Source organism: Sebastes umbrosus, chromosome 12 (assembly GCF_015220745.1).
Source record: "Sebastes umbrosus isolate fSebUmb1 chromosome 12, fSebUmb1.pri, whole genome shotgun sequence".
Taxonomy (NCBI): domain Eukaryota; kingdom Metazoa; phylum Chordata; class Actinopteri; order Perciformes; family Sebastidae; genus Sebastes; species Sebastes umbrosus.
The window spans coordinates 8,759,457-8,784,800 of NC_051280.1; the positions used below are offsets into that span (position 1 = coordinate 8,759,457).

At 38.6% G+C, this 25,344-nt stretch overlaps 3 protein-coding genes across 3 annotated transcripts in view; 2 read left to right on the top strand and 1 right to left on the bottom strand.

Annotated features, from left to right (window-relative positions):
- The first annotated feature begins 89 nt into the window (after positions 1-89).
- LOC119497885 (transmembrane protein 14C-like) lies at positions 90-3,241 on the top strand. Its single transcript, XM_037786309.1, has 5 exons — positions 90-171; positions 337-434; positions 2,471-2,572; positions 2,653-2,740; positions 2,890-3,241. The coding sequence occupies exons 2-5, from the start codon at positions 359-361 to the stop codon at positions 2,945-2,947; spliced, it is 324 nt and encodes a 107-aa protein (XP_037642237.1). The 5' UTR covers positions 90-171; positions 337-358; the 3' UTR covers positions 2,948-3,241.
- On the bottom strand, positions 3,063-12,261 carry LOC119497886 (serine/threonine-protein kinase MAK-like). The gene is made up of 14 exons (XM_037786310.1): positions 11,972-12,261; positions 10,591-10,645; positions 9,517-9,638; positions 9,305-9,384; positions 8,086-8,218; positions 7,658-7,829; positions 7,318-7,485; positions 6,542-6,853; positions 6,268-6,449; positions 5,322-5,431; positions 5,060-5,167; positions 4,064-4,183; positions 3,691-3,768; positions 3,063-3,595 (listed from the first exon to the last, which is right to left on the bottom strand). Exons 1-14 carry the CDS (start codon positions 12,073-12,075, stop codon positions 3,450-3,452), a joined length of 1,890 nt encoding a protein of 629 aa, XP_037642238.1. The 5' UTR covers positions 12,076-12,261; the 3' UTR covers positions 3,063-3,449.
- A 3,616-nt stretch (positions 12,262-15,877) lies between these two features.
- The window catches only part of LOC119498085 (guanine nucleotide-binding protein G(olf) subunit alpha), a 68,581-nt gene continuing 59,114 nt past the window's right edge, over positions 15,878-25,344 (top strand). The window contains exon 1 of the mRNA XM_037786581.1: positions 15,878-16,730. Coding sequence (XP_037642509.1) covers positions 16,208-16,730 — 523 coding nt within the window. The 5' untranslated portion in view covers positions 15,878-16,207. The remainder of the gene's footprint in view (positions 16,731-25,344) is intronic.

The window sequence follows — 25,344 nt, forward strand, 5'->3', positions numbered from 1 at the left end:
AACCAACACCGGTGAAAACAAAAAACATAAAAAATACATAAACATAAAAATAATGAAAAGCTGTTGCATACTTTTATTTTGAAATGACACAGGAAGTGACATAATCAAGTGAACGTCCGGAAGTTGCGAGGTGCTAAAAAGGTTCTAACTTATACTTCTTACAAAACTCAGGTAAGGCTGATGTTTGGGTTCATTTAGTACGTTTGGTGGGATATTCTGATAGTAAAAACAATTGCCAGTTCTTAATCGCCTTTATGAACTCTTGAACTGGTTAGAAGTTGTGGTAAAGTGGCTGTAAAAGGACTATCCCTCCTAATGAAGTGTGATTTCCTCCAGGTGTTCCTGGTGTCCTGACATCATGGCTGTAGACTGGGTCGGGTTCGGTTATGCTGTTCTGGTGTCAGCAGGAGGAATCATTGGTTATGTGAAAGCAGGTGAGGAAGACACACCGACATCATTAGTATTTAGATAAAGATAGCTTAACTCCACAGTGGTGGATGGAGGAAGTATTCAGATCCTAATATGACACTTTAAAGATACTCTTACAGAACAGAACAATGTGACTGATCTGCTGTTATACATCATTACATTATTATTACTCATGCATTAAAGGTCCCATATCATGCTCATTCTCAGGTTCATACTTGTATTTTGTGTTTCTACTAGAACATGTTTACATGCTGTAATGTTAAAAAAAAACTTTATTTTCCTCATACTGTCAGCCTGATTATGCCCTGTATTCACCCTCTGTCTGAAACGCTCCGTTTTAGCGCATTTTGACGGAATTACAACAGAATTGCGTTGCTAGGCAACAGCTTGGGTCCATGTGTACTTCCTGTCAGCTGATGACATTCACATACACTGCAACAGGAAATAAACTGGGACACATTTAGAATGTTTACGTTTAAAATTGTGTCAAGGGTCTAAATATTGTATATTTGTGACATCACGAATGGATAGAAATCCTGAAAGCTTGTTACAAATGCAGAGTTTCTGAATACGGGCTGTCTGTATTTCCCTGTGGATTGAGTGTTTCGATACTTTCACAGTATTTATAAAGGACTTAAGCCTGCTTTATAATAAAAAAAAACATGAAAATCTCACTTTTTTATAATATGGGACCTTTAATATAAAAGCAGGATTTTACTGTTGTAGTTAGTTGAGGTGGAGCTCATTTGTATCGGACTGCATCTAATTCTTTTTTTTATTATGGATTAATCTGCTGATTATTTTCTTGATTAATCAGTTGCTTGTTTGGTTTGTATAGTGCCAATAGTAGCCTATAGAATTCAAAATTATTTTAAAAAATAAATTAAAAATAATTATTTGTGAATTATTACATTTGTGAAGCTGGAACCATGAAATATTTTTGCATGAAAAATGGAAATTAATTTTATATCCATATTATTGCTAATTGCAATAATAATAAGATATAATACTTGGGAGTTTGTGGTGCTGTTTAATTGTCTTGCTTTATATTGAGAAGTGTTTCTAATATTCAGTCTGACCTTGATATAAATGAGGTGGACAAAATATAAGGAACTCAGTATCTCAGTATAACACAATAAAAATCAACAGCACCACAAACTGCAGCATCCAAAATGATCACAAAGTTTAATCAACACATCTATAAAACAGTTTCAACAAAAGCTGAACATTATAACCTTCATAAAGGTCATAAACACAGGACTTTTAGCAGGGATATATGGAGTCAGATCAGTCTCAATATTAACAAATGCACACAGAGGGATTCCCAAATGTATTTTATGATTTATGTATAAATGACTCTTTCCACAAAAATATTTTTAAATGCACACAAAAACAGTTATTGTTGTATATAAATGTAAAAAAAAAAAATTCATGTATAAGAAAATAAGGTTCACAAATATATTTCTGATGCACACACAAATATTTCTTGTTTTGAATTAATGTATAGAATAGAATAGAATAGAAATCCACAAATATATGTATTTAAAATTATTTGCAATTTTCATCAAAAACATATTTGGATGTTGTTACATTTATATACAAACTGTTGAACCTGCATTTACAAACTGCTTGTCATGTTTGAACTTCACTGCATTTGTGTGTGGGTTTTATGAGACTCCCCTGACGTGCACCGATCCACAAATGCATTTTTTTTGTGTGCATTGAAAAACATTTTTGTGGAGTCATTTATACTGTATATAAATCACAAAATGCATTTGTGCATCCTTCTGTGTGCATTCATTAATATTGAAACTGATCTGACTCCACAGGGATGTTGTATTATAGCCAGGTGTACCTAATAAACTGGCAACTTGACATTCATGTAGTATAACCCTCTAGGAATGACAATTTACACCGTTTTGCCCTGAGATGTTAAAAGGCATTCTGTGAATAATGATAATTAGTTTGTTGGATAAAATATGGAGAGTTGAGAATTCAACTCTTGATTTCAAAATAAAACCCAACTGTGTTTCCTTCACAGGCAGCGTCACCTCTCTGGCTGCAGGGCTCCTGTTCGGCCTGCTGGCTGCAGTCGGTGCTTATCTGGCATCTCAAAACCCGAAGAATGTCTGGCTTTCACTTGGTGAGCAAGTTTAGTTTGTTAAACTGTGACAGTCCAAATCCAGCTTTCACAAACACACGGCTACAACTGTTTCTCTGCAGGCACCTCAGGAACTCTGGCTCTGGTGATGGGACTGCGATTTGTCAACTCCTGGAAGTTCATGCCAGCTGGTTTAATGACTTTAGCAAGGTAATGCACAGGTTCACTTTCCATCGGACTGTTTCGGAGATAATCATTTTTACAATATTCTGCTTTTATAAACCTGAGACAAACAGAAATGAACACATTTATTTTCAGTCCTTTTCCAAACGTATCCTGATATAAATGTTTGTTTTCAGTGGACTGATGCTGGTGAAGATCATCACTGGAATGCTAATGAAACCACATACATCTTGAAAATATTTAAATATATCTTTTCAGTGTGTCTGTACATATTTCTGATAAAAATCTAATTTGTGCTCCCACATACTGTGCATTCACAAACATTCCCTCGTTTTATATTACAGTCTGGTTCTGTATAAAAAATGTGATATCAAATATGTGATTTTATACACCATATACAGTTAGGGGATGTTTTTTTCTAGGGCTGTCCCAAATATAATTTTTTGGGCTTCGAAGCTTCGGTGACAAGTTTGTAAATGTATCTGCTGCTGTAAAATAATAAATTCACCCACTTTAATAAAAAAAAAATAACTACTGTATTTAATTTTCTACAGTAAAAAATACTGACCGTAGAAGTTAATTGACACTAGTACAACACTGAACAATATTTAATAGCGTGGCAAATGTAACAAAAGACTACTAGGAAACACTTCTCCTCTGACGTCTGTATTTCCTGGCTAAAGTGCAGTGGGAATTTTTCCCATGAGTCACTGGTGGAGCAGAGCAGACTGCTGTGCTACTGGTGGCCTCCGTATTTGGCGGTCCAGTCTACTCGTCCGTGCACTGGCTGCATGTTTGTGCTCCTTGGAAATGTGTTTGTTCCTGTAGATCTGGATCCAGGGATCTGAGGATTCTGAGATCTGTTCCTCCACCCTTCATGTTCTGGGAGATTATCGTGTGAGAGAGAAGGAAAGTGTGTTTAGGCTAAACTCGGAAAGCTGCATTTTTTGTGCTCATAGTGCTGATTTTTTTTTTACCTTCGTTTGAGAGCGGCAGTTTATTTGAGGAGGTCTTGCTCTTGGACGATTTGATTTTAGAATCAACTCTTAGATCAACTACAAGAGTGGATACAAGTGGGTAAAATTCAGGTTGAAAGACATGACACTAGTAAGACTCTTCATCAGTGACAATCCTCTCAGACTCTTCTATCTTTAAGTACTTGTTTCTAACTCCAGGGGGCGCTTTTGCTAAAGTATGATGGAAAAGACTGTAGTCATGAAGAAACTGCCCTCCAAACACAAAGAATTAGCTTCCTGTACCATCTGACCCGGCCCTGATTGGTGCCAAGAAGCATCACTGAACCAAGAAAAGTCTGACTCAACCATAAAATGTGCTCTTGTTGTGACTCACTAGCAGAGGTGCCTCCTATCGGTGCCAGTGCAGTCCTCTGTCGAGCTGATCCTGTTTCAGGCTTCTGAGAAAAGGACGTGTGTGTCTTGTTTGTGTCGTTGGAGTTGCTCATGAAGGAGTCTGGAAAGGACAATGAATGAAGAATGAGATGACATCCATTCCTCAGATGTAATTACTTAGTTACTTTTTAATTGCTTCATCTTGAGATTTCAACAATGTCAATAATCTCCAAATGACAGAAAGGTAGAGAAACATCCCCATAAGTCATAAATACCGCCTGTAATTCTGTGATTTCCTCCTTAATGTGAGAGATACCTTTGGAAAGATCAAGATCCTCCAGGGTCTTTTCTTTTAGAGGCTGCTTATCTGTTAGTTTAGGAGGACTAATGTCTAAAACAAGAATAATATTAATAATAATAATAAAATAAGAAATCTGAAGTGTACAAAAATTGCGTGCTGTAAACGATAAATGACAGCTGAGTGTTGTGAATGATGAACGGTCGACAGTTGATTATCAGATCAACACTGTTTCAAATAAAATGTCAATCAAGTTTATCAAATCAATTGACAATTTATCACTCTATTTTTCAATTCACATACATTTTCATCATCTCCATTCTTAATTCGTTGTTACGTCCACCCTTGAGGCCACATTGCTTGAATGATAAATGGCAATTATGTGTTGTGGATGATGAAAGTAAGATGGTGAAAATGATGAAACATGGCTCTGTTTTCATCATATCACGACTGTTTTAGTCAAATCGGCTATAAATTAATCAAATCACTTGATAATTTATCACTCCATTTTTCATTTCACATCCATTTCCATCACCTCCATTTTTATCAATTCATTTTTGTTACTTCCACCCTTCATAGTTTGTTGCATCAGGTCAGAACAACCAGAAAATGTACACTGGTGGTTTAGAATGTATACCAGTGTGGTAAAATTGCAACAAAAAAGAAATCAGATAAATCAAGAGTCCAAGTCTTTCTTACCTTTATTTAGAGGAAAGTCCAGCATCTGTCCTCTGGTTAAACACGAGCTGCCACACAAGTTTCTGCCAACAACCAGGCCTCCTATTGACGAGTTATTTGGTTTTATGCCTGAAAAGGACAAACTCAAGAGTGAACTCACTGTACCTGAGCTATCACACGAATTCACCCACATCTGATGGAACTATGCCATATTTAGATCACTCCTTGGGGAGGCAGAAGAAATCAAGAGGAAACTTTTCAACAGTCGATCATTTTTTCTCACCAGGCAGATATCTGGACTGGCGGAGGTAGTGCTGCTTGGCAGACAAAGTGCTGGAGTCAGCTCTGATGCTCAGCAGCTTTGCTCCTGTGTTGCTCTTTGACTCTGGAAATCTAGACAAAAACGTATTACTATTAGAGCTGTCAATCGATTAAAATATTTAATTGCGATTATTCTCATGATTGTCCATAGTTAATCGCGATTAATCGCAAATTAATTGCACATTTTTTATCTGTTCAAAATGTACCTTGAAGGGAGATTTGTCAAGTATTTAATACTCTTATCAACATGGGAGTGGGCAAATATGCTGCTTTATGCAAATGTATGTATATATGTATTATTGGAAATCAATTAACAACACAAAACAATGACAAATATTGTCCAGAAACCCTCACAGGTACTGCATTTAGTATAAAAATATGCTCAAATCATAACATGGTAAACTGCAGCCCAACAGGCAACAACAGCTGTCAGTGTGTCAGTGTGCTGACTTGACTATGACTTGCCCCAAACTGCATGTAATTATCATAAGGTGGGCATGTCTGTAAAGGGGAGACTCGTGGGTAGCCATAGAACCCATTTTCATTCACATATCTTGAGGTCAGAGGTCAAGGAACCCCTTTGAAAATGGACATGCCAGTTTTTCCTCGCCAAAATGTAGTTCGGAGCCTTATTTAACCTCCTTTGCAACAAGCTAGTATAACATGATTGGTACCAATAGACCATAAATCCTTTGATTTTTTAGTTTCATATGATACAGGTATCTTCACTCTAGCTTTATAACTGAGCCGCTGCAACCTAAAAATCACAAATTGCGTTAATGCTGTAAAGAAATTAGTGGTGTTAAAAGGAATTTGCATTAACGTGTTATTACCGCGTTAACTTTGACAGCCCTAATTACTCTATTTGTTTTCCACAACTGTTTTGCATGAAAATGAAGAGGTCTAACCGACAGCTGGGCCCGTCCAGTGCCCTGTCCTTCAGAGAGTTGATGGTAGGTTTTTTGGAGATGGAGACTCCAGCATCTGCGTCCTCACCGTCATCCCAGCTGTCAACGGACCTGAAAGACGTCTGACCCAATCGGCGACGTCCTGTCCTCACTCCAGTCGTGTTCTCTGCTCCTGTGGGAGGCTTTAAAATGAACATGCATACAAAGAAGAATAAATGAAGTCCCAAGAAGGTCCGATAGTGACATTTAGAAGCTGTAGCTGAGTGATACCTACAGCCTGCCAGCTCATCGGCTGCCTGTTTTTCACCAGGCTGAGAGGTTCCTGCTGCCCCTCTGTCAGCGTGGAGGAACACATTGCTGGTTTTGTGCTTCGCTCCATGTTGTCCTGAGGTAACAGTATCTGCGGAGGGGGCTGCTGGAGAGACTGGCTGCAGGTCTGTGTCCTATTTGGCTTGCCGGACTCTAGGTCCGTCTTACAGAGGGACAGAGGCTTTGTTTCTGCAGGTGCCTGAGGCTTGTGCTGCTCCGAGCACTTCAGAGGAGCACCGAGCGCCTGGCCCACATGGAAGTATGGATACCGTAGAGCCTGGAACACAAACAGTACAAACCAAAGGAAAAATATCTTCAATAACATTGTTTTTATGTGTATCATTTGGGGGGATCTATTAGCAGAAATGGAATATAATATTCATATTCATTGCCATGTTATGATTTGAGCATATTGTTTATGCTAAATGCAGTACCTATGAGGGTTTCTGGACAATATTTGTCATTGTTTTGGGTTGTTAATTGATTTCCAATAATAAATATATACATACATTTGCATAAAGCTGCATATTTTCCCATTCCCATGTTGATAAGAGTATTAAAATACTTGACAAATCTCCCTTTAAGGTACAATTTGAACGGATACAAATTTGCAATTAATTTGTGATTAATCGTGATTAACTATGGACAATCATGCAATTAATCGTGATTAAATATTTGAATCGATTGACAGCCCTAATTCCAACCAATCTACGTTCAAAGTTAATGGGTTTTTAAATGTACCTGAGCAGCACTTGGTCTTTTCTCGGGGTCCCACTGCAGCATGTCTTTCATCAGTGTGATCGCCTCGTTGCTGGCATTGGGGATCAGCGATCTCAGGCTGGTTGGGACATACTTTGGAAAGCGGAAGTTCATCGAGGTGGCCAGGCTGTAGCCCTCAGGCCAGTCTGACTGATGTGATGAGAGAAAACAACACCATGGATTAAATAGTTTGATGTTAGCATCGTAGAATGAAAAAGGCCCAAAGCAGAGAGGATGTCACCATGATATAAGAGATACTGGTTGGTTACGTCCGCCACGACAGCAGAACTACATTATGTGACACTTTGTTGTGATGGTTCACCTTCTTCAGGGTTCCCAGCACCTGACAGATCTTGAAGATCTCGTCCACCTCGCTGTTGCCGGGGAACAGGGGTCTGAGTGTGTAGAGCTCTGCCATGATGCATCCCACGGCCCAGATGTCGATGGGCGAGCTGTAGGAGTTTGACTTTAGCAGAACCTCTGGGGCTCGGTACCTGTCAGAACAGCACGGGAGGATTTATGGAGCATTTGCGTACGATGGTTTAACTTTTTGTCTTCCTTTCTGTCTCCTGAACGGATTTTATTTCTCTAGTCAGCAATTTAATCTAAGAGTCTTTTTAAGGTACATGCTAAGTGTGCGTCAAAAGTTTGACTCAGGTCAGACTGCAGATCACAGCTTGTTCTGTACATCATATACAGGAATCACTTGAACATTGCTCTGATATCATCTTGTAGATAAATCAGTCTCACCATCGTGTTGACACGTAATCAGTGTAAGGTGGCTGCGAGCGGATTTCCCTGGCTAGTCCAAAATCAGCAATCTTAACCAGCTCTGGGCCCATGCAGAGCAAGTTCTCCGGTTTCATGTCACGATGGAAATACCCTGAAAGACAAGAGACCGTCAAGTAAACATGTGCTGATGCTGATGTTTGTCTAGATTCGCATTATTTTCTCAAACTGAATAGTTATTGCCTCTAAGTTTCTACCACTATCACAACCACTACCACTTTACATGACTGTAGTGATGCATATCACAATTTGATCTGAAACACAGAGTTAAAACATCTCTGACAAAAAAAAAAAATGTTTTGAAGGAACAGTGTGCAACATTTTGGGGGATCTATTAGCAGAAATGGAATATAATATTCCAGGTCTGTCAATCGATTCAAATTTAAAAAAAAAAAACGAACAAACCAAACACTGGCTCTAGAGAGAGCCTTTCATATTTTTACATAACCTGAAGGCCACCATAGTTCTCTGACACGCTTGTGAAACACGTTAATGTGAGCTGCTGAGTGTAAAACCACGGAACCGCCAGTCGCCGTCTGACTTCCGTTGCTCCTAAAGTAGTGTTATTATGGTAAGGATATTGCACTTGGCGGCTCACTTTACCGCAGTCTTGGAGAGGGAGGAGTGAGCGGAGGGGTGGTGTGGTTGCAATCTGCATCCACACCACTAGATGCTGCCAAATCCTACACACTGTACCTTTAACCGGACAAAGCACAGTGAAGTGAAGCGAAAGACAGCAGGAGTCTCTTACCGTGCTTATGCACAAATGCTAAGCCAGACAATACTTGGAACAGAATGTTCCTTATCTCATTTTCAGAAAACATCTTATCTTCCCTGGCAGCGGCAAACATGGTAAAAGACAAAAGAAAGAAAGAAGGGATAAAGAAAAAAACATTATCAACAAACAATCATGCCTTATTAGTGGGCACCAGCTCCCACTAACACTGAAACCAGTCCTGATAAGAGAGAAAAACTAGTTGAGTTAAGCTTTGGTACCACTCACACCTCCTCTTCTCACAGGAGAAGTGAGTCATTTAATCCTGTGATGCCTGATGTCTTATCAACCGTCCAGCACTTTCAGTTTTAGATATGTTGTTTTCAGCTTGATAACACAACATTTTATCAGACAGAAAAGACGCCAGAGTCAGTTTTTCTTCAGTCTGTGCTGTAAGTCACCTACCATGTTTATGAATAAAGGACAGTCCCTGTAATATCTGAAATGTCATGTTTCTGACGTCTGACTCAGGGAACAACTTGTTTCTGCAAAAACCGACCGGCACATGATGACTCAATCCGACCCAAATAATTCTCACATTCCCAGTGGAAATAAAAAAAATACACTTCAGAATTACAGTATATCACAGAAATATCTTGTTTATGATGTGATCTTACCTTTCTTTCATGAGCTGATAGAGGTTTTCTTTCATGTACTCAAAGACAAAGTAGAGGCAGTCGTTTTCTCTGATAACTTCCCTCAGTTTCACCACATTGGCATGGTTCAGCTTCTTCAGTGACTGACAACACAAAGTATTTAGGAGACAATAGAGTCATTAAGAATCTGCTCATTATGTAAGCCTGAACACAGTGTTTGAAATCAGCTTTTTCACTCATCTAAAAAAGGCTAGTGTACAAAAGACATTACATGCCAAGAATAGTTTGATTGCTTTTTTATAACTCAGGTATTGTTAATCTAAATCGTTCTCACTCACTCATGCAGTGGATAAAGATTGTAATTTATCATGCAGTGCAACAGAATTCAAAAAGACAGGAGAACATTTTTAAGCGCGACATCTTCTTCGTTTATTGTCGTGTTTTCACTGTCAAACAAAACCAAGTTAAGACTAGAGTTAGGACTAATGCTCATTTATAACTTATCTTTTTTATAACTCCTCAATAATATGTTAATATACCTGTTAAAGATATGGTTAAAACCATTGGTTGGGCCTTTAAATATCAATTATAGCAAAAATATATCATTGGCAATTATTACACAGCTCTGTTGAATACTCGATTCTGTTTGTTCAATCACGGCGTCTGTTGTTTCTTTATAGCAGACCGTTGCTATGTATAACAGACCGTTGCTATGTATAACAGACCGTTGCTATGGGTGCAGTTCTGATGTCTGACCCTGGCAGACCATTTTTGTGTCAAATTATTGATTTCTTAAGTAAGTAGTCTTGTAATAAGTGGGATAATGTACAGCTAGCGGGTCATTGTTGTGAAATAAACCCTGACAGGGCGATGCTGTACAGTATCCCTTACATAATGTATATTAGATATAATTAGCTGTCCTAATAGCTCTACTTGATTTATTACTATTTATTACTTTAAAATATGAATGTTGCAAAATCAAGCAGAAAGAGTGGTGGTTGAAAATGATAATATTGCCAAATATGTCAGTTATCGCTTATATACTGTATCTAAAAGCTGCTTTATCAACTAGTGGAGATTTCTAATTATTCTCACCTTCACCTCTCTGAGATTCAAACACTCATCCCAAGAATAAAACTTCCTCTTCATCCTGTTGAAAAAGAAAAACAGATGTGCATGACTATATGTTTTAATGTTGACATTCTGGGACACTAATATTGAAGGTGATTAGCCTCTTTTCCCAGCTGATTAGACTGTTGTCAAGCAATTAAATAGGCGTTATCAGTCGCTATAAGCCCCATATATGTAGGTCAATAGGGGCCTACTATGCCTACTAGTAGGTTTTATCATCTATTTACATGGTAGATGACCGAAAAAAAGATATAAAAGAACACGACAGCGACATGTAGTGACTTTAGTAATTATGACAGGAGCAGAAGTGGAAGTCAGGCGCTATAAACACAGGGTTTTCACCGGGGAGACTGGAGTTTGCATCCTGTGTGAAACCAACAATGTGTAGTTGTCTTAGTGTTCATAGTTATTCTAACCCAAAACAAGATGTTTTTCCCCAGACTTATATTCGATACTCGATTCTGATTGGTCAATCACAGCGTTTTACAGTCTGTTATTTCTTTATAGCAGACCGTTGCTTTGTATAACAGACCGTTGCTATGTATAACAGACCGTTGCTATGTATAACAGACCGTTGCTATGGGCGCAGTTTTGATGTCAGACTCTGGCGGACCATTTTTGTGTCAAACTATTGATTTCTTAAGTAAGTAGCCGTGTAGTAAGCGGTATAACGTACAGCTAGTGGGTCATTGTTGTGAAATAAACCCCTTCAGGGCAATGCAAGACCCTTCCACTCCGGGTCGGGGTTTATTTCACAACAATGACCAGCTCGTTGTACATTATCCCTTACATAGTAGTAAAAACAGCGTCCTGGGCTACATTGTTGAAATGTTTTACATGTGTGACCTGATTTAACCTTTCTTCCCATACTCTAGGGTCAACACTATGTGGTGTGCTTTCACTCCTTTCACTGTCATCAGTAGTATCAGCTTGCACTATAACCTTACATTTACAAACAGTGCCTGGAGGAGCCTCGTGAAACATTCATTATTAATTTCTTGCCAAAGATCTTAAACAGCTCATCCTTTAAAATGTGGTCTACAGGCAAATAAAGACTTTGTGACAATATACACTAAGTAAAAAAGCATCTGTGCACCTCAAAATGATCCTAAATCTTGTCATTCCAGGTGCTTTATTACTCTAAAATGCCTATACATGATGCACACCAAGGCAAAACCTTTGACTTAAATATTTGAGCAAGGTGCTTCACGGCTCAAACATGTCATGTTTGAGTCTGGAGCTGTGAAGCACCTTGCAGCAGTCCCTAAGGGTTTAATCAGCTTAATGCTTTGAGACAAAACAACACACAGTACGAACCTGGCATGCTTACCCGAGCTACACTCACCTCTTTATGGCCACCAGCTCCCCTGTGTCGTTGCTCTTTCCCAGGATCACGCTGCCATACGTGCCGTCCCCCAGCTGCTTCAGCGTGGTGTAGCGGTTCATCATCCACAGAGAGCTCAGCCTCTCCTTCACCGAGGTGCCTTGACAGTCCCACACAGTCCAACAGTTGGTCCTTGTAAGCACAGTAACATCGCTGGTGATCTTGTGGTCTAGAGAGGTGTGTGAATGATATCTAAAACAACTTGACTGTCATTTGGAAAATGCTTTTGACCAAAGAACCATGAACTGACTGTTGACAACGATGCTCGCCTCCTGCTTTTCTTTTAAATCCAATTAACCCACGTTTTCCAGTGGGTGGGACCTGAGAGAACACCGTGGCCAGACAGAACAAATTAGGGCATTTACAAATGACATAATACTGTAGGTCAGAGGAGTCAAACTAGTCAGCTGATTACACTGTTGTCAGGCTATTAAATAGGTGTTATTAGTTCCTATAAGCGCCATAGATGTGGGTCAATAGGGGCCTACTATGTCTACTAGTAGGTTTTATCATCTAGTGACATGGTAGATCACTGAAAGAATGTATAAAAGAACATGACAGCGACCTCTAACTACCGTAGTAATTATGACAGGAGCATGAGCAGAAGTCAGGCGCTGTAGTGTAGACAGTGTGAAACTCCATAAGTGGAGGTCGGGGACGATGGATGGGACACAAAACACAAGGTTTTCACCCAGGAGCCTGGAGTTTGCGTCCCATGTGAAAACAACAATGTGTGATTGTCTTTGTGTTAATAGTTATTTAACCCAAAACACAATGTTTTTCCCTAAATTTAAAGAAATCTAAAGAAGTTGTAGTTTTGTTGCCTAAACCTAAAGAAGTTGTAGTTTTGTTACCTAAACCTAAAGAAGTTGTAGTTTTATTACCTAAACCTAAAGAGGTTGTTGTTTTGTTACCTAAACCTAAAGAAGTTGTAGTTTTATTACCTAAACCTAAAGAGGTTGTTGTTTTGTTACCTAAACCTAAAGAAGTTGTAGTTTTGTTACCTAAATCTAAAGAAGTTGTAGTTTTATTACCTAAACCTAAAGAGGTTGTTGTTTTGTTACCTAAACCTAAAGAAGTTGTAGTTTTATTACCTAAACCTAAAGAGGTTGTTGTTTTGTTACCTAAACCTAAAGAAGTTGTAGTTTTATTACCTAAATCTAAAGAGGTTGTTGTTTTGTTACCTAAACCTAAAGAAGTTGTAGTTTTATTACCTAAACCTAAAGAGGTTGTTGTTTTGTTACCTAAACCTAAAGAAGTTGTAGTTTTGGTTGTATTAACCAGTGGGCCCATGGTTAAAAAATTGCTATTGGGTATCTATTGTAAATAAAAATAATAATCAAGTTGGTGTTCGCGACTCCCAGAGTTTAGTTTTGTTTAGTTTTAACAGCTAGCGCCTAGGCGTTGTCCAATGTGCTCCAGGCACTCTGGATTTTTGATGCATTATGTGACTTTTCCCCTTTTTCCTCCCTGACTGCCGGAAATCCCCCGTCAGAAACTCATGTGTGACCCCCTTTGGGGTCTCGACCCCCAGGTTGAGAACCACTGCCCTAATCAACCACAACCACAAAGCCTAATACACCAACCAAGCCAAACTTATCACTAAGTTTAGCCTTGACCTCTTAACCCCTCCCTAACTGATCCTGATAAATCTATTGCAGAGGCACCATTAAGACAGGGAGACACATGCAGGAATACAGCAAAACAGAGAGTACAATAAAAGAAGAAACTAACAACAAGGAAAAAATACAACAAGTGGAATGAGGACGGGATGAAGGGAGCCATTGAAAAGGATAGTGGAGGCAGGGAACACACTTATGGTTCGAGGCCTGGAATGTGCCAAAATCAACTCAATTCATTTTTTACCTTAAGCATTTCTGTTTTACCTCAATTAAATGTATTCAATGAAATTTGGGGGGAGAGAATTAAGGGATGGATGTTGTGACAATGAGGAAAGGCAGCTTTATATTGCATGAATTGTCGACGGATTTTTAAACCTTCAGTAATAAAGTTTAACAGAAATGAACATGGAGTCTTAATTCTTAATGATGAACAGGAAATGTTAAATGTGCATGTGAAATGATGTCAAAGTATGAATTAAATTGTGCAATAAATGTGCTCCCACTAGCCTAAATCAATGATAAAATGTGCTGTCCCAATCACCCAAATGTTACCAAAAACAAAAAAAAAGGTTTTGGGTCAGTTAACACAAAGGGGTATGACTGCCATGCCTCCTTGGATTATGATAGAACCTTCTTTCCTCCTCAAATGGATAGGTAACATCTTCAATATTACAGAAATGTATCATGTGTTGGGCATTTGTTTTTATTTATGGCAAGAAAGCTTACACAAGACGGAAATTCAAACACTGTCCCAATCATCCTTAATTCACTCATAATACTTAATTGATGTTTAGATTAGATTCTTTTTTTGGCTTTTTGGCTTTATTTGATAGAGATAGTGATAGTGTTGGAAGGGGGAGAGAGAGAGGGGATGACATGCAGCAAAGGGCCATGGGTCGGACCTGAACACCGGGCCACTGCGGCAAGGACACAGCCAGGTTACCAGGTGAGCTACCAGGGCGCCCTGTACTCTGCATAATTGATTCCATTATCAAAAGTCAAGTGACATGCTATGAACCTGGGGTTTTAGGGTGTCTGAGGGTCAGTTGCCAATCCAGCCTTGTATTTAGGTTATATAGTGCAAATTAGTCTATTAATCCATTTCCTTTAAAACTACATGGGGCTTACTACTTGACCCAAAAGCTGAACTATTACTTTACCAACATATGCTTGTGTTGTTGCAGTTATAGGAAAATTTACCTGAGATACTGTATTGTATTATGTTACAAGTGCTCCATCTAGTGGTTAGTTTTCAACCCTGCATCTGATTGTGATTTTGGCCCCTATAAACCAGGTAGACTCACCTTTTTCTGACTTCTAACTCCACAATCCAGTACTACAATGTTCACAGTCTTTGCACATGTTTTCAGTAACTATTTTCCAACATTTATAATGTGGTTAGAAACAAAAATCTGCTTTTAAGTTATTATACATTGTCACAAAGGACCACAATCGGTAAATACTTAATTCCAGTGGCCCCTCACCTAGAAACAATGTGTTGAACAAAGTGCAGGTGAGGAGACTGATGTTGGGAGACTAAACAAAGGATTCAATTATATCTTAGACTGTATTGTGTGTACGTGTACGTTTTTACTGATTGCAAAATGAAAGAATTCCTTATTTGGTTGCGGAGCCCCTGAGACCAACCTAACGACCCTTGAAAGGTCCCAGGACCACAGTTTGAACACCGGATATTTCATCCCCATAATATTTACAGGAACACTTGAACTGTTTTGAGGCTCGAAATAGATCCTCTATATTTAGAGATTTGGTAAATGACACAGTGATTATGGGAATTTAGAAAACCTCACATTGATTAGAATAATTAATAAAAAGGCTGCTATAACGAAATGTGTAAATTAGGCTGGTAATAAATCCCAATGGGAACATAATAATAATAATAATAATACCTCAATGATTGTAATTATCTGTGTGAATCAACTAAAAAAAAAAAAAAAACTGTTTAAAAAGTTTAAATATCATTTACTTTTTTAAATTTTATTTTATTATTTTGGATATTTCCAAAAGTCTTGTCACATTTATTAGGATTTATAAAAAGAAAGAGCATTTGTGTGTGATTATTGTGATAATAAAGAGCAGGTTGCAGTAGGTGTCTTTAGGCATGCAGGCATGTTATGTGAGGAATGAGAGTCATGCCCAGCATCCTGGAGATGGTCATATACTGTAGTCGCGTGACGCGCCGTGCATTGCACCTAACAACTGTGCAGTCAGATTGTTGCCTAGCTGCGCAGCGGATAGTCGCGCTTTTTTTCCAAGGTTGTGCTTTTGGTTACTTACGGTAAGATGGACCCGCAGTGTCCACTAAAGGATCAGGTGATCCACTAACTACGAAGCGAAGGCTGACTGGGGAAAATGCAAAATGACATATAGCAAATGTCGGAGCATAATTCATTCACATTTTCGGCTGAATTTCGGACTTGACTCGCTGAACCGCTGGAGCTCCAGCGTGCCGATGGCTCGTTAGGGGCTCTCGTGTGGCGCAACTGCGATTTTTTTTGGGGATATTTTTTTAATTTATGAAAAATCACATTCACAGACAAATATTGGTTTCAACATGGGGCTGTGCTACAGTTTGCGTCCCCGGCTCTTCGGGGACCTGAGCGGGTCTATCTCCAACGCCACCTCGGACTCGGACCAGCCTCCGGACGCCGCCGTGCCGACTCGCGCCGTGGGAGCCCGCCAGGAGGACACCGGTACCGGGGAGACTTCGTCGCTACGCGGCGGAGGAGGAGGCGGCGGCCCGGTGCGCCCCGGGGACCCGGCCAGGCTGCCGGCCGCCGGGGAGCACCGCCGGGGAGACACCGGCACCGGCACCGACGGTGTGCTCATACAAAACGGAGGTGGAGGAGGAGGTGGTGGTGGTGGAGGTAGCGGCGGTAAGGGGACAGGGAAGGACCGCGGCCGTCGCTTACAGCTGCTGCAAAAGACCAGCACCCAGAAGCAGAAAAACTGGGACAAATTGCTGGTGGAGGAGAAGGAGGCCGAGAAGGAGGCGAAGAAAGTCAGTAAGAACATTGACAGGGCGCTGAAGGAGCTGAAGCGGGAGTACAAGCAGACACATCGGCTGCTGCTGCTCGGTAGGTTCAGCCTCTCTCTCTCTCTCTCTCTCTGTCTGTTGTTGTTGTTCCACTAGGAAGCCGTTTTATTATTAGAAACCAAAACCTTACTGGCCTTAACACACATTATGTCACTAGTCTCTGGCGAGGCCTATTGCCACATCTGTTGGCTGGGCTGTGGAGACTACTACCCCCTGCGGCTGGCAATGACACATGATGAAGATGGACGTGTAGAGACACTGCTGGGCCTGCTGCCCTCTCACTGTTAGGAGCACATTTGGGGTTAGAAGGAAAAGAACAATTAAACATAATGTAGGCCATCAAAATTGACCAGTACACTCAGGTTTACTGACACCACTTAGCTTGTGGCTATTGGGCCATGTTTACTCTCAAAATTAGGACAATATAGTAGCCATAGTATAGTGTAGGAAAGTATATAGAGGACTACAGATGAAAGAAATAGACTTTGGTTTAACTGTGGCATATTTATAGTAATTATTCTCAACAAGGTAGTAAGAGAGTATAGTGGCATGTAGCATAGTAGAGTGTAGTAGAGTATAGTGGCCTGTAGCATAGTAGAGCAGAGTTTCCTTTAGTATATTAGAGTATAGTGGCCTGTAGTATAGAAGAGTATAGTAGAGTATAGTGGCCTGTAGCAAAGTAGAGTATAGTAGAGTATAGTGGCCTGTAGCATAGTAGAGTATAGTGGCCTGTAGCATAGTAGAGTATAGTGGCCTGTAGCATAGTCGAATATAGTAGAGTACAGTGGCCTGTAGCATAGTAGATAATAGTAGAGTATTAGTGGCCTGTAGCATAGTAGAGTATAGTGGCCTGTAGCATAGTAGAATATAGTAGAGTACAGTGGCCTGTAGCATAGTAGAGTATAGTAGAGTATAGTGGCCTGTAGCATGGTAGAGTATAGTAGAGTATAGTGGCCTGTAGCATAGTAGAGTATAGTAGCCTGTAGCATAGTAGAGTATAGTAGAGTATAGTGGCCTGTAGCATAGTAGAGAATAGTAGAGTATAGTAGCCTGTAGCATAGTAGAGTAAAGTGGCCTGTAGCATAGTAGAGTATAGTGGCCTGTAGCATAGTAGAGAATAGTAGAGTATAGTGGCCTGTAGCATAGTAGAGTATAGTAGAGTACAGTGGCCTGTAGCATAGTAGAGTATAGTAGAGTATAGTGGCCTATAGCATAGTAGAAAATAGTAGAGTATAGTGGCCTGTAACATAGTAGAGTATAGTGGCCTGTAGCATAGTAGAGTATAGTAGAGCATAGTGGCCTGTAGCATAGTAGAGTATAGTAAAGTATAGTAGCCTGTAGCATAGTAGAGTATAGTGGCCTGTAGCATAGTAGAGAATAGTAGAGTATAGTAGCCTGTAGCATAGTAGAGTATAGTGGCCTGTAGCATAGTAGAGTACAGTGGCCTGTAGCATAGTAGAGTATAGTAGAGTATAGTGGCCTATAGCATAGTAGAAAATAGTAGAGTATAGTGGCCTGTAACATAGTAGAGTATAGTGGCCTGTAGCATAGTAGAGAATGGTAAAGTATAGTGGCCTGTAGCATAGTAGAGAATAGTAGAGTATTAGTGGCCTGTAGCATAGTAGAGTATAGTGGCCTGTAGCATAGTAGAATATAGTAGAGTACAGTGGCCTGTAGCATAGTAGAGTATAGTAGAGAATAGTGGCCTATGGCATAGTAGAAAATAGTAGAGTATAGTGGCCTGTAGCATAGTAGAGTATAGTGGCCTGTAGCATAGTAGAGAATAGTAGAGTATAGTGGCCTGTAGCATAGTAGAGTATAGTAGAGTATAGTGGCCTGTAGCATAGTAGAGTATAGTAGAGTATAGTGGCCTTTAGCATAGTAGTGTTGTAGCCTATAGTTGTATAGAAAGTATAATTTAGTTGGGATTAATATTCGAATATGTAGAGACCACTTAGCTTTTGGTATTGGGTCTGCCTTGTTTACTCTCAAAATTAGCAAAGTATAGCATACTATAGTGTAGTGTAGTGTAGGAAAGTATAGTATAGTGTATAGAGTACCAGACTACAGACAAAAAAATAGACTGGTTTAACTGTGGCATATTTACAGTAATTCTTCTCTACAAGGTAGTTTAGTATAGTAGAGTATACTGGCCTGTAGCATAGTGGAGTGTTGTAGCCTATAGTTTTATAGAGAGTATAATTTAGTTGGCATTGAGTATTGTATATTATAATATAGTGTATTATAGTGGCCTTTTATGTAGTGTGACATCATTCTGTCCAGGGACAACAGATGAGAGCTAACATTTTCACACATTTACACATTTTATTTTTCATTAAGTGTTTTCAATAAATAAATGTATAGTGGCCTGTAGTATAGTATAGTAGTATGTTGTATAGTGTAATGTAAAGTATAGTTTAGTAGGCTTTAGTGGAAGACCATTTAGCTTTTGACTACAGGGCTATGTTTGTTCTGAATATGATATAGTATAGTATAGTGTAGGAAAGTATAGCATAGGGTATAGTATAGAGTACAGGATTACAGATGAAATAATAGGCTTTGGTTCAACTGTGGCATATTTACAGTAATTCTTCTCAATAAAAGTAGTATAGTAGAGTATAATGGCCTGTCGCATAGTAGAGTGTTGTAGCCTATAGTTTTAAAGCGAGTATAATTTAGTTGGCATTAATATTAAAATATGTAGAGACCACTTAGCTTTTGGTATTGGGCCTTGTTTACTCTGAGAATTGGCATAGTATAGTAGATTATAGTATATAGTGGCTTGTAGTGTTGTATAGTGTTATAGAGAAAATCATTTAGTTGGCTTTAGTATACAAAGCTGTATGGAGGCCACTTAACTTTTGGCTATAAGGCCATGTTTTCTCTGAAAATTAGCATAATATAGTACAGTGTAAGTGTCCGGGACTTCGGACTAAAGTTTTTCAAATAAATCAAAATATATCCTAGATTAGAGTGTAGTGTAGGGACCTGAAATATAGTATAGTAGAGTGTTGAATATTGTAATGTAGAATACAGTTTAGTTGGTTTTAGTATACAAAGAACACCCGGGGCCACATTTGCTATGGATAACAACATACTGGTAATATAATGTAGTACAGCATGGAATAGTAGATATAGAGTGTTGTAGATTGTAATATAGTGTATTATAGTGACCTTTTATGTAGTGTGACATCATTCTGTCCAGGGACAACAGATGAGAGCTAGCATTTTGAAACATTTACACATTTACAGTGAGGGTTTTCAATAAATAAATGTATAGTGAGGCCTGTAGTATAATTGCCTGTAGTAAAGTATAGTAGTATGTTGTATAGTGTAATGTAAAGTACAGTTTCGTAGGCTTTAGTGTACAATGATGTACTTATGGAAACCATTTAGCTTTGGCTATAGGGCTGTGTTTGTTCAGAATATAGTATAGTATGCTGTATTATAGTACAGTGCAGCAAAGTATAGTATAGTATAGTTTAGTATAGCGGCCTATGGTGTGGTGTGACATCTGTCAAGGGGCTACAGATAAAACAGAAGCGTTTGAATAACCGTGGCACATTTACAGTATGGTTTTTCAATAAGTAAATGTAATACAGTTTAGTATAGTGGCCTGTAGTGTAGTACAGTATACTTTTGTATAATATAAATTGTTTAACAGGCTATAGTATACAAATATGTTTAGTTTAGTTTAATTGAGAGAAGAGCGGTGCAAATGAATAAATACACATGCTATAAAAAAAATGCCAGAATTAACCAAAAGGCTATTTTTCATCCCTGGACAAGGTGTTACAAAAGGCTTCCTAAAATACATCAAAACAGAACTAAAACAGGGCATGCAGTTTAAAAGGCTTCCTAAAATACATCAGAGCAAAAACCAAAAAACAGGGCATGCAGTTTAAAGGTTGGAAAAGGACACACAGTTGTTAAAAGCAGTAGAAGCTGTAGTGACATATAGATACATATAGAACGACATTGCAGACAAGCAGGACATGTAGATGGCAGCAGCAAAGTGAGTATAGTGCTGACGTGTGTGTGTGTGTATTAATCGGTTACTGAAGTGTTTAGTTGTCTGATGTGAACTGGAATGATGTTCCACTCTCTTGAACCAGGCTGATGGAATAGCTTTGCAATCTCCTCTTATGAGGCCACTTAGTATAGTATAGTATAATTTATTACACAGCTTTGTTGAATACTCTATTCTGATTGGTCAATCACGGTCTGTTATTTCTTAATAGCAGATCGTTGCTATAGGTGCAGTTCTGATGTAAACTCTGGCGGACCGTTTTTGTGTCAAGTTATTGATTTATTCACATTATCCCTTATACATAGTATAGGGGTGTGAATCTTTCGGTGTCTCATGATTCGATTTAGATTCTTTGGTCACGATTCGATTCAAAATCAATTCCCGATTCAAAATCGATTCTCGATTCAGTACATAGGGTGCTAATTTCAGGATCTGCCGCAGTCCGCTGTGCGCTAATAAAGGCCGTTTGACAAATTATGCCATGAAATAAGCATAAGATTATGGAGTTTTTACATTTTAAAAAGTTATATCAAATGATAATGTAAACACACAGGCGGAAGGTAACATTTATTCATGCTAAATTTGCACAAATAATATAATATAATATATATATATATATATATATATATATATATATATATATATATATACATATTTAGGGCTGTCAATCTGTTAAAATATTTAATCGCTATCAATCACATGATTATACATAATAATCCTAAATTAATCACACGTGTTATCTGTTCAAAACTGATCTTAAAGGGAGATGTGTCTAGTATTTAATACTCTTATCAACATGGCAGTGGGCAAATATGCTTGCTTTATGTAGATGTATGTATATATTTATTAAAACAATAGCAAATATTGACTGAAACCCTCACAAGTATTGCATTTAGCATAACAAATATGCTCAAATCATAACATGGCAAACTGCAGCCCAACAGGCAACAACAGCTGTCAGTGTGTCAGTGTACTGACTTGACTATGACTTGCCTCAAACTGCATGTGATCATCATGAAGGGGGCATGTCTGTAAAGGGGAGACTCGTGGGTACCCAGAAAACCCATTTTCATTCACATATCTTGAGGTCAGAGGTCAAAGGACCCCTTTGAAAACAGCCATAACACTTTTTCCTTGCCAAAATTTAGCATATGTTTGGAGCGTTATTTAACTTCCTTCGTGTATTGTAGTTTCAAGGAGCCATCCCTTTGCCCAAATATTTACATATATTATAGGTTGAGTTTTTTTGTTTGCCATCATATTATATCTATTCACATGCAAATTAATAGGTATGTACCCCTTATTCTTGCTCTTCCAAATATCAAAATATACATCTGCAATAGTTTTACATAGAGTATATCACCTGGTCGGCAGCTCTTTTGATGGTCTTTAATGTTTCTATTTCAGCATTGTTTACACATGCTTTCTTTTAATGCATTTTAATGCAAATGGAGTTTCTTTCCTCTGCTGCTATATGATTGATTAATTCATAATAAAAGTGTCTAAGTTGAAGCCCTTATCGGTTTAACTGTGTCCATATAGATTACAGGGCTTATAACAGTAATAGGTCATACATTTTAGTACCTCACTGGAATCTCATAGTTTATGTAATCGAAATATCGGTGAGCAGCATCCCAGAAAATTCAGTGTGTTTCTAGATGGAGGTGTTGTGTCAGGCCAGACCTCTTTGTTGTTTACTTGGATTTAGATTTAGAGTGTTATTTTACCAGTAACCATCTCCATATTGTACATGTAGGCTAACACAGTACTTATGTTTTCATAAAGGTCAATGCTTCACTTTCAAAAGAGAAAGTCTTGATCAGGAACAGGAGCTTTAAGTGTCATCACAGCTACTCTGATGAGGAAAACAACATATTTACATAAATAACTTTCAGTTTTGACGCGCAAACTTAATACCATATTGCATGTATTTGCTTTACTTTAAACAGTGTAATGCTGCGTCGTTACTCTATATAATAAATGACTCCCAGTTTAATTTCCTGAGTAAACAGCTCCCACTAATTACACACAGGAAGAAATGTCTCATCCTAATGAAGTCACAAAGGGAAGTGTCATACATTCTTCCATGAGCCACTGTGTTGAATACAGTGTGTGTGTGAGACCTGTGTCATTTCAGCTTGTCATTATGGTTTGGGCGGCTTTCTTCACCACAATAGAATCACATTTATTATCTGTGTGTCCTGGTGCACCCAGGAGCCTCAGCAGCAGCCACAGGCCACTTCTGGTTTTTCCTTAAGAGGCCTTTTGGGACTTTATACCCTCCAGGTCTCCAGTAGGACTCCTGTTGCATGCCAGAGGACTGAGGTGGTTTGTGTTCCTCTGAAAGTGGACACCTTTCAAATAGTGTTACATTTCAAGGCAACGTATGCTAGCTAATCTGGGTCACTTTATCTGTTTGTATTTGCTGCAGGTATTTAGTTGAATAATGATAGCCATAAGGAGCTAATGTTTATCCTGAGCGGGCTGCCGTGTTCAGCTTGTGCTGGAGCTGGAATCCACCAGTTTGAGTCATATTTATAGTTATTTTATAATGTTTCATCATATGGATTCACATTTTTGGTATCTTATGGTATAATTTTAGACATAGTTCAACTCTCAAATTCTGGGTAGGTTTTTATAAAATATATAAATATGAAATACATTATTGATCATAGATGTCTCATTGCATGAGGTTTTGTTATTAAATATAGAACAGTTCAAGTTCAGAAATGACAAAACAGCTTTTCTTGATGCTTTGGAAATATACCACAATGAATTAAATGTATAGTTATTTACTGAATTAGGACTGCACGATTTTGAAAAATAATTATTTTGACTGATATTGCAATTGCGATATTAAAGGGAATGACAAATTTTAACATCATTGTTCTCAGTTTCATTGAAAAACATATTAAACTAATTATGGTGTAATTTTTGCGGGGATCTGTACCAAACAAAAATGTTTTCTTAAATCTGTAGAATATGATGTGTGTAGGCCAAGACATCTATGTAGCACCACAATATTTCATTTAAAATGCTATTTTGACACACATTTCACCTTTAACAAATATTGCTTCTCCTGCGATATGAAAATTGCGCAGCCCTATACTGAATATGAAAAGTTTGTGACAGACAGGGCTGTTTAAGTAATGCACACATATCACCTGCTCTAATTCATTTTAGGGGCAGTAAACCTGCTGAATTGAAGCTTTATACTATAAATCAAAGTTCAAAGTAAAGTGGCCTGATTTATTTTGTAGGACGTGGCGTGACAGTACAACAAACCGTACATGGCTCCAACAGGGTTATACATACATACATTTTTTAAACAACCAGACCATTAAGCGGTTAGTCCATCTGTAGGAAATGGATCAGCCACATTTTGATAATCAGTTAAAGGTACAGTGTGCAACATCTGGCGGCATATAGCAGTGTGGTTGCAGATTGCAACCTGGACCGTGTGCCAAGCGTGTAGAAGAACTACGGTGGCCAACGTGAAAACGTGAATTGCCCTATCTAGAGCTGTTGTAAGAGTAGCGTAGGTCATTTAGAGAATAGCAGAGCCAGTGTATGTGTGTGTGTACGTGGAAAGTGTATGGTGAAGCAAGAGAGAGAGCGGCGGCGAATGTGTGTGATGTTGTGAGCTAACAAGTGAGCTAGTGGAGCAGAAGACGGAGGCTGAATTTCAAACCGCATACCTAGCATTACTAGTATTACGTACTGATTTGCCCAAAATATAGCATGTAGTATGCAGTATGCAAAAAAAAGCTAAATCTACAGTATGACAAAATGATGATGTCGTATTGATTTGGAAAAAATCTCCAGTATGCATCGGACCAATCTACCTTGCCTACTGTATCCCATAATACTAAGTGCTGGAACGGCAAATCACAAACTGCTGTGACCAGTTAGTTTAGCTTTGAGAATATCCAGTGCATCTACAGTGGAAGTTGCAGTTTGTACAGAAATAGATGCTTCAGCTCCTCAAGACCAACAGAGGTTTCCCGTGTCTTGTTTCCCGGCGGCTGAGTGGAGTGACGGGGTTAACTCCAGAGCGAGTAACGTTATCGACTCCGGCCCAAGCAGGAAAAGAAAACACAGTGTTTGGTTTTTCCGTTCTGGGCTACTGTAGAAACATGTCGGCCGGCTCCGTGGAGAGAGGATCCGCTCCGTATGTAATATAACGTATGTAAACACAACGATTCTTATTTTCAGGTAATTATACACTAAAGTAAACATACTTATTATCTTCCATTTTTTGCCAATAGATCTTCCTAAATGTTACACACTGGTCCTTTAGAGCAAAAACGTCAAACCGCTATTGGTGCAAGCTTCTCAAATTTAAATATATTTGCTTGATTTCTTAGTCTTTTAGGGAAAATTGTGAGTGTCATTTTTCACTATTTTCTGACATTTTATAGACCAAACAACCTGTCGATTAATAAAGAAAGTAAAAGAATAATAGATACTAAAATGATGTAACAGAAATAAATCTCTCTTTTTTAAAATACTTTTATTGTAATACAATCATGAATCAGTACAACCACAAAATGTCCAATATATTTACATGTATTTGAAATTTTTTGTTTTTTATACAAAAATAATATATATAAATTTGAATCAA

Coding starts and splice junctions, on each gene's coding strand:
- LOC119497885 (XM_037786309.1), top strand. CDS start 359: ATGGCTGTAGACTGGGTCGGGTTCGGTTATGCTGTTCTGGTGTCAGCA. Junction 435..2,470: donor CATTGGTTATGTGAAAGCAG/GTGAGGAAGACA, acceptor TTTCCTTCACAG/GCAGCGTCACCTCTCTGGCT. Junction 2,573..2,652: donor GAATGTCTGGCTTTCACTTG/GTGAGCAAGTTT, acceptor GTTTCTCTGCAG/GCACCTCAGGAACTCTGGCT.
- LOC119497886 (XM_037786310.1), bottom strand. CDS start 12,075: ATGATGAACCGCTACACCACGCTGAAGCAGCTGGGGGACGGCACGTAT. Junction 9,639..10,590: donor TGAATCTCAGAGAGGTGAAG/GTGAGAATAATT, acceptor TTGTGTTGTCAG/TCACTGAAGAAGCTGAACCA. Junction 7,830..8,085: donor GATTACGTGTCAACACGATG/GTGAGACTGATT, acceptor CTGTTCTGACAG/GTACCGAGCCCCAGAGGTTC.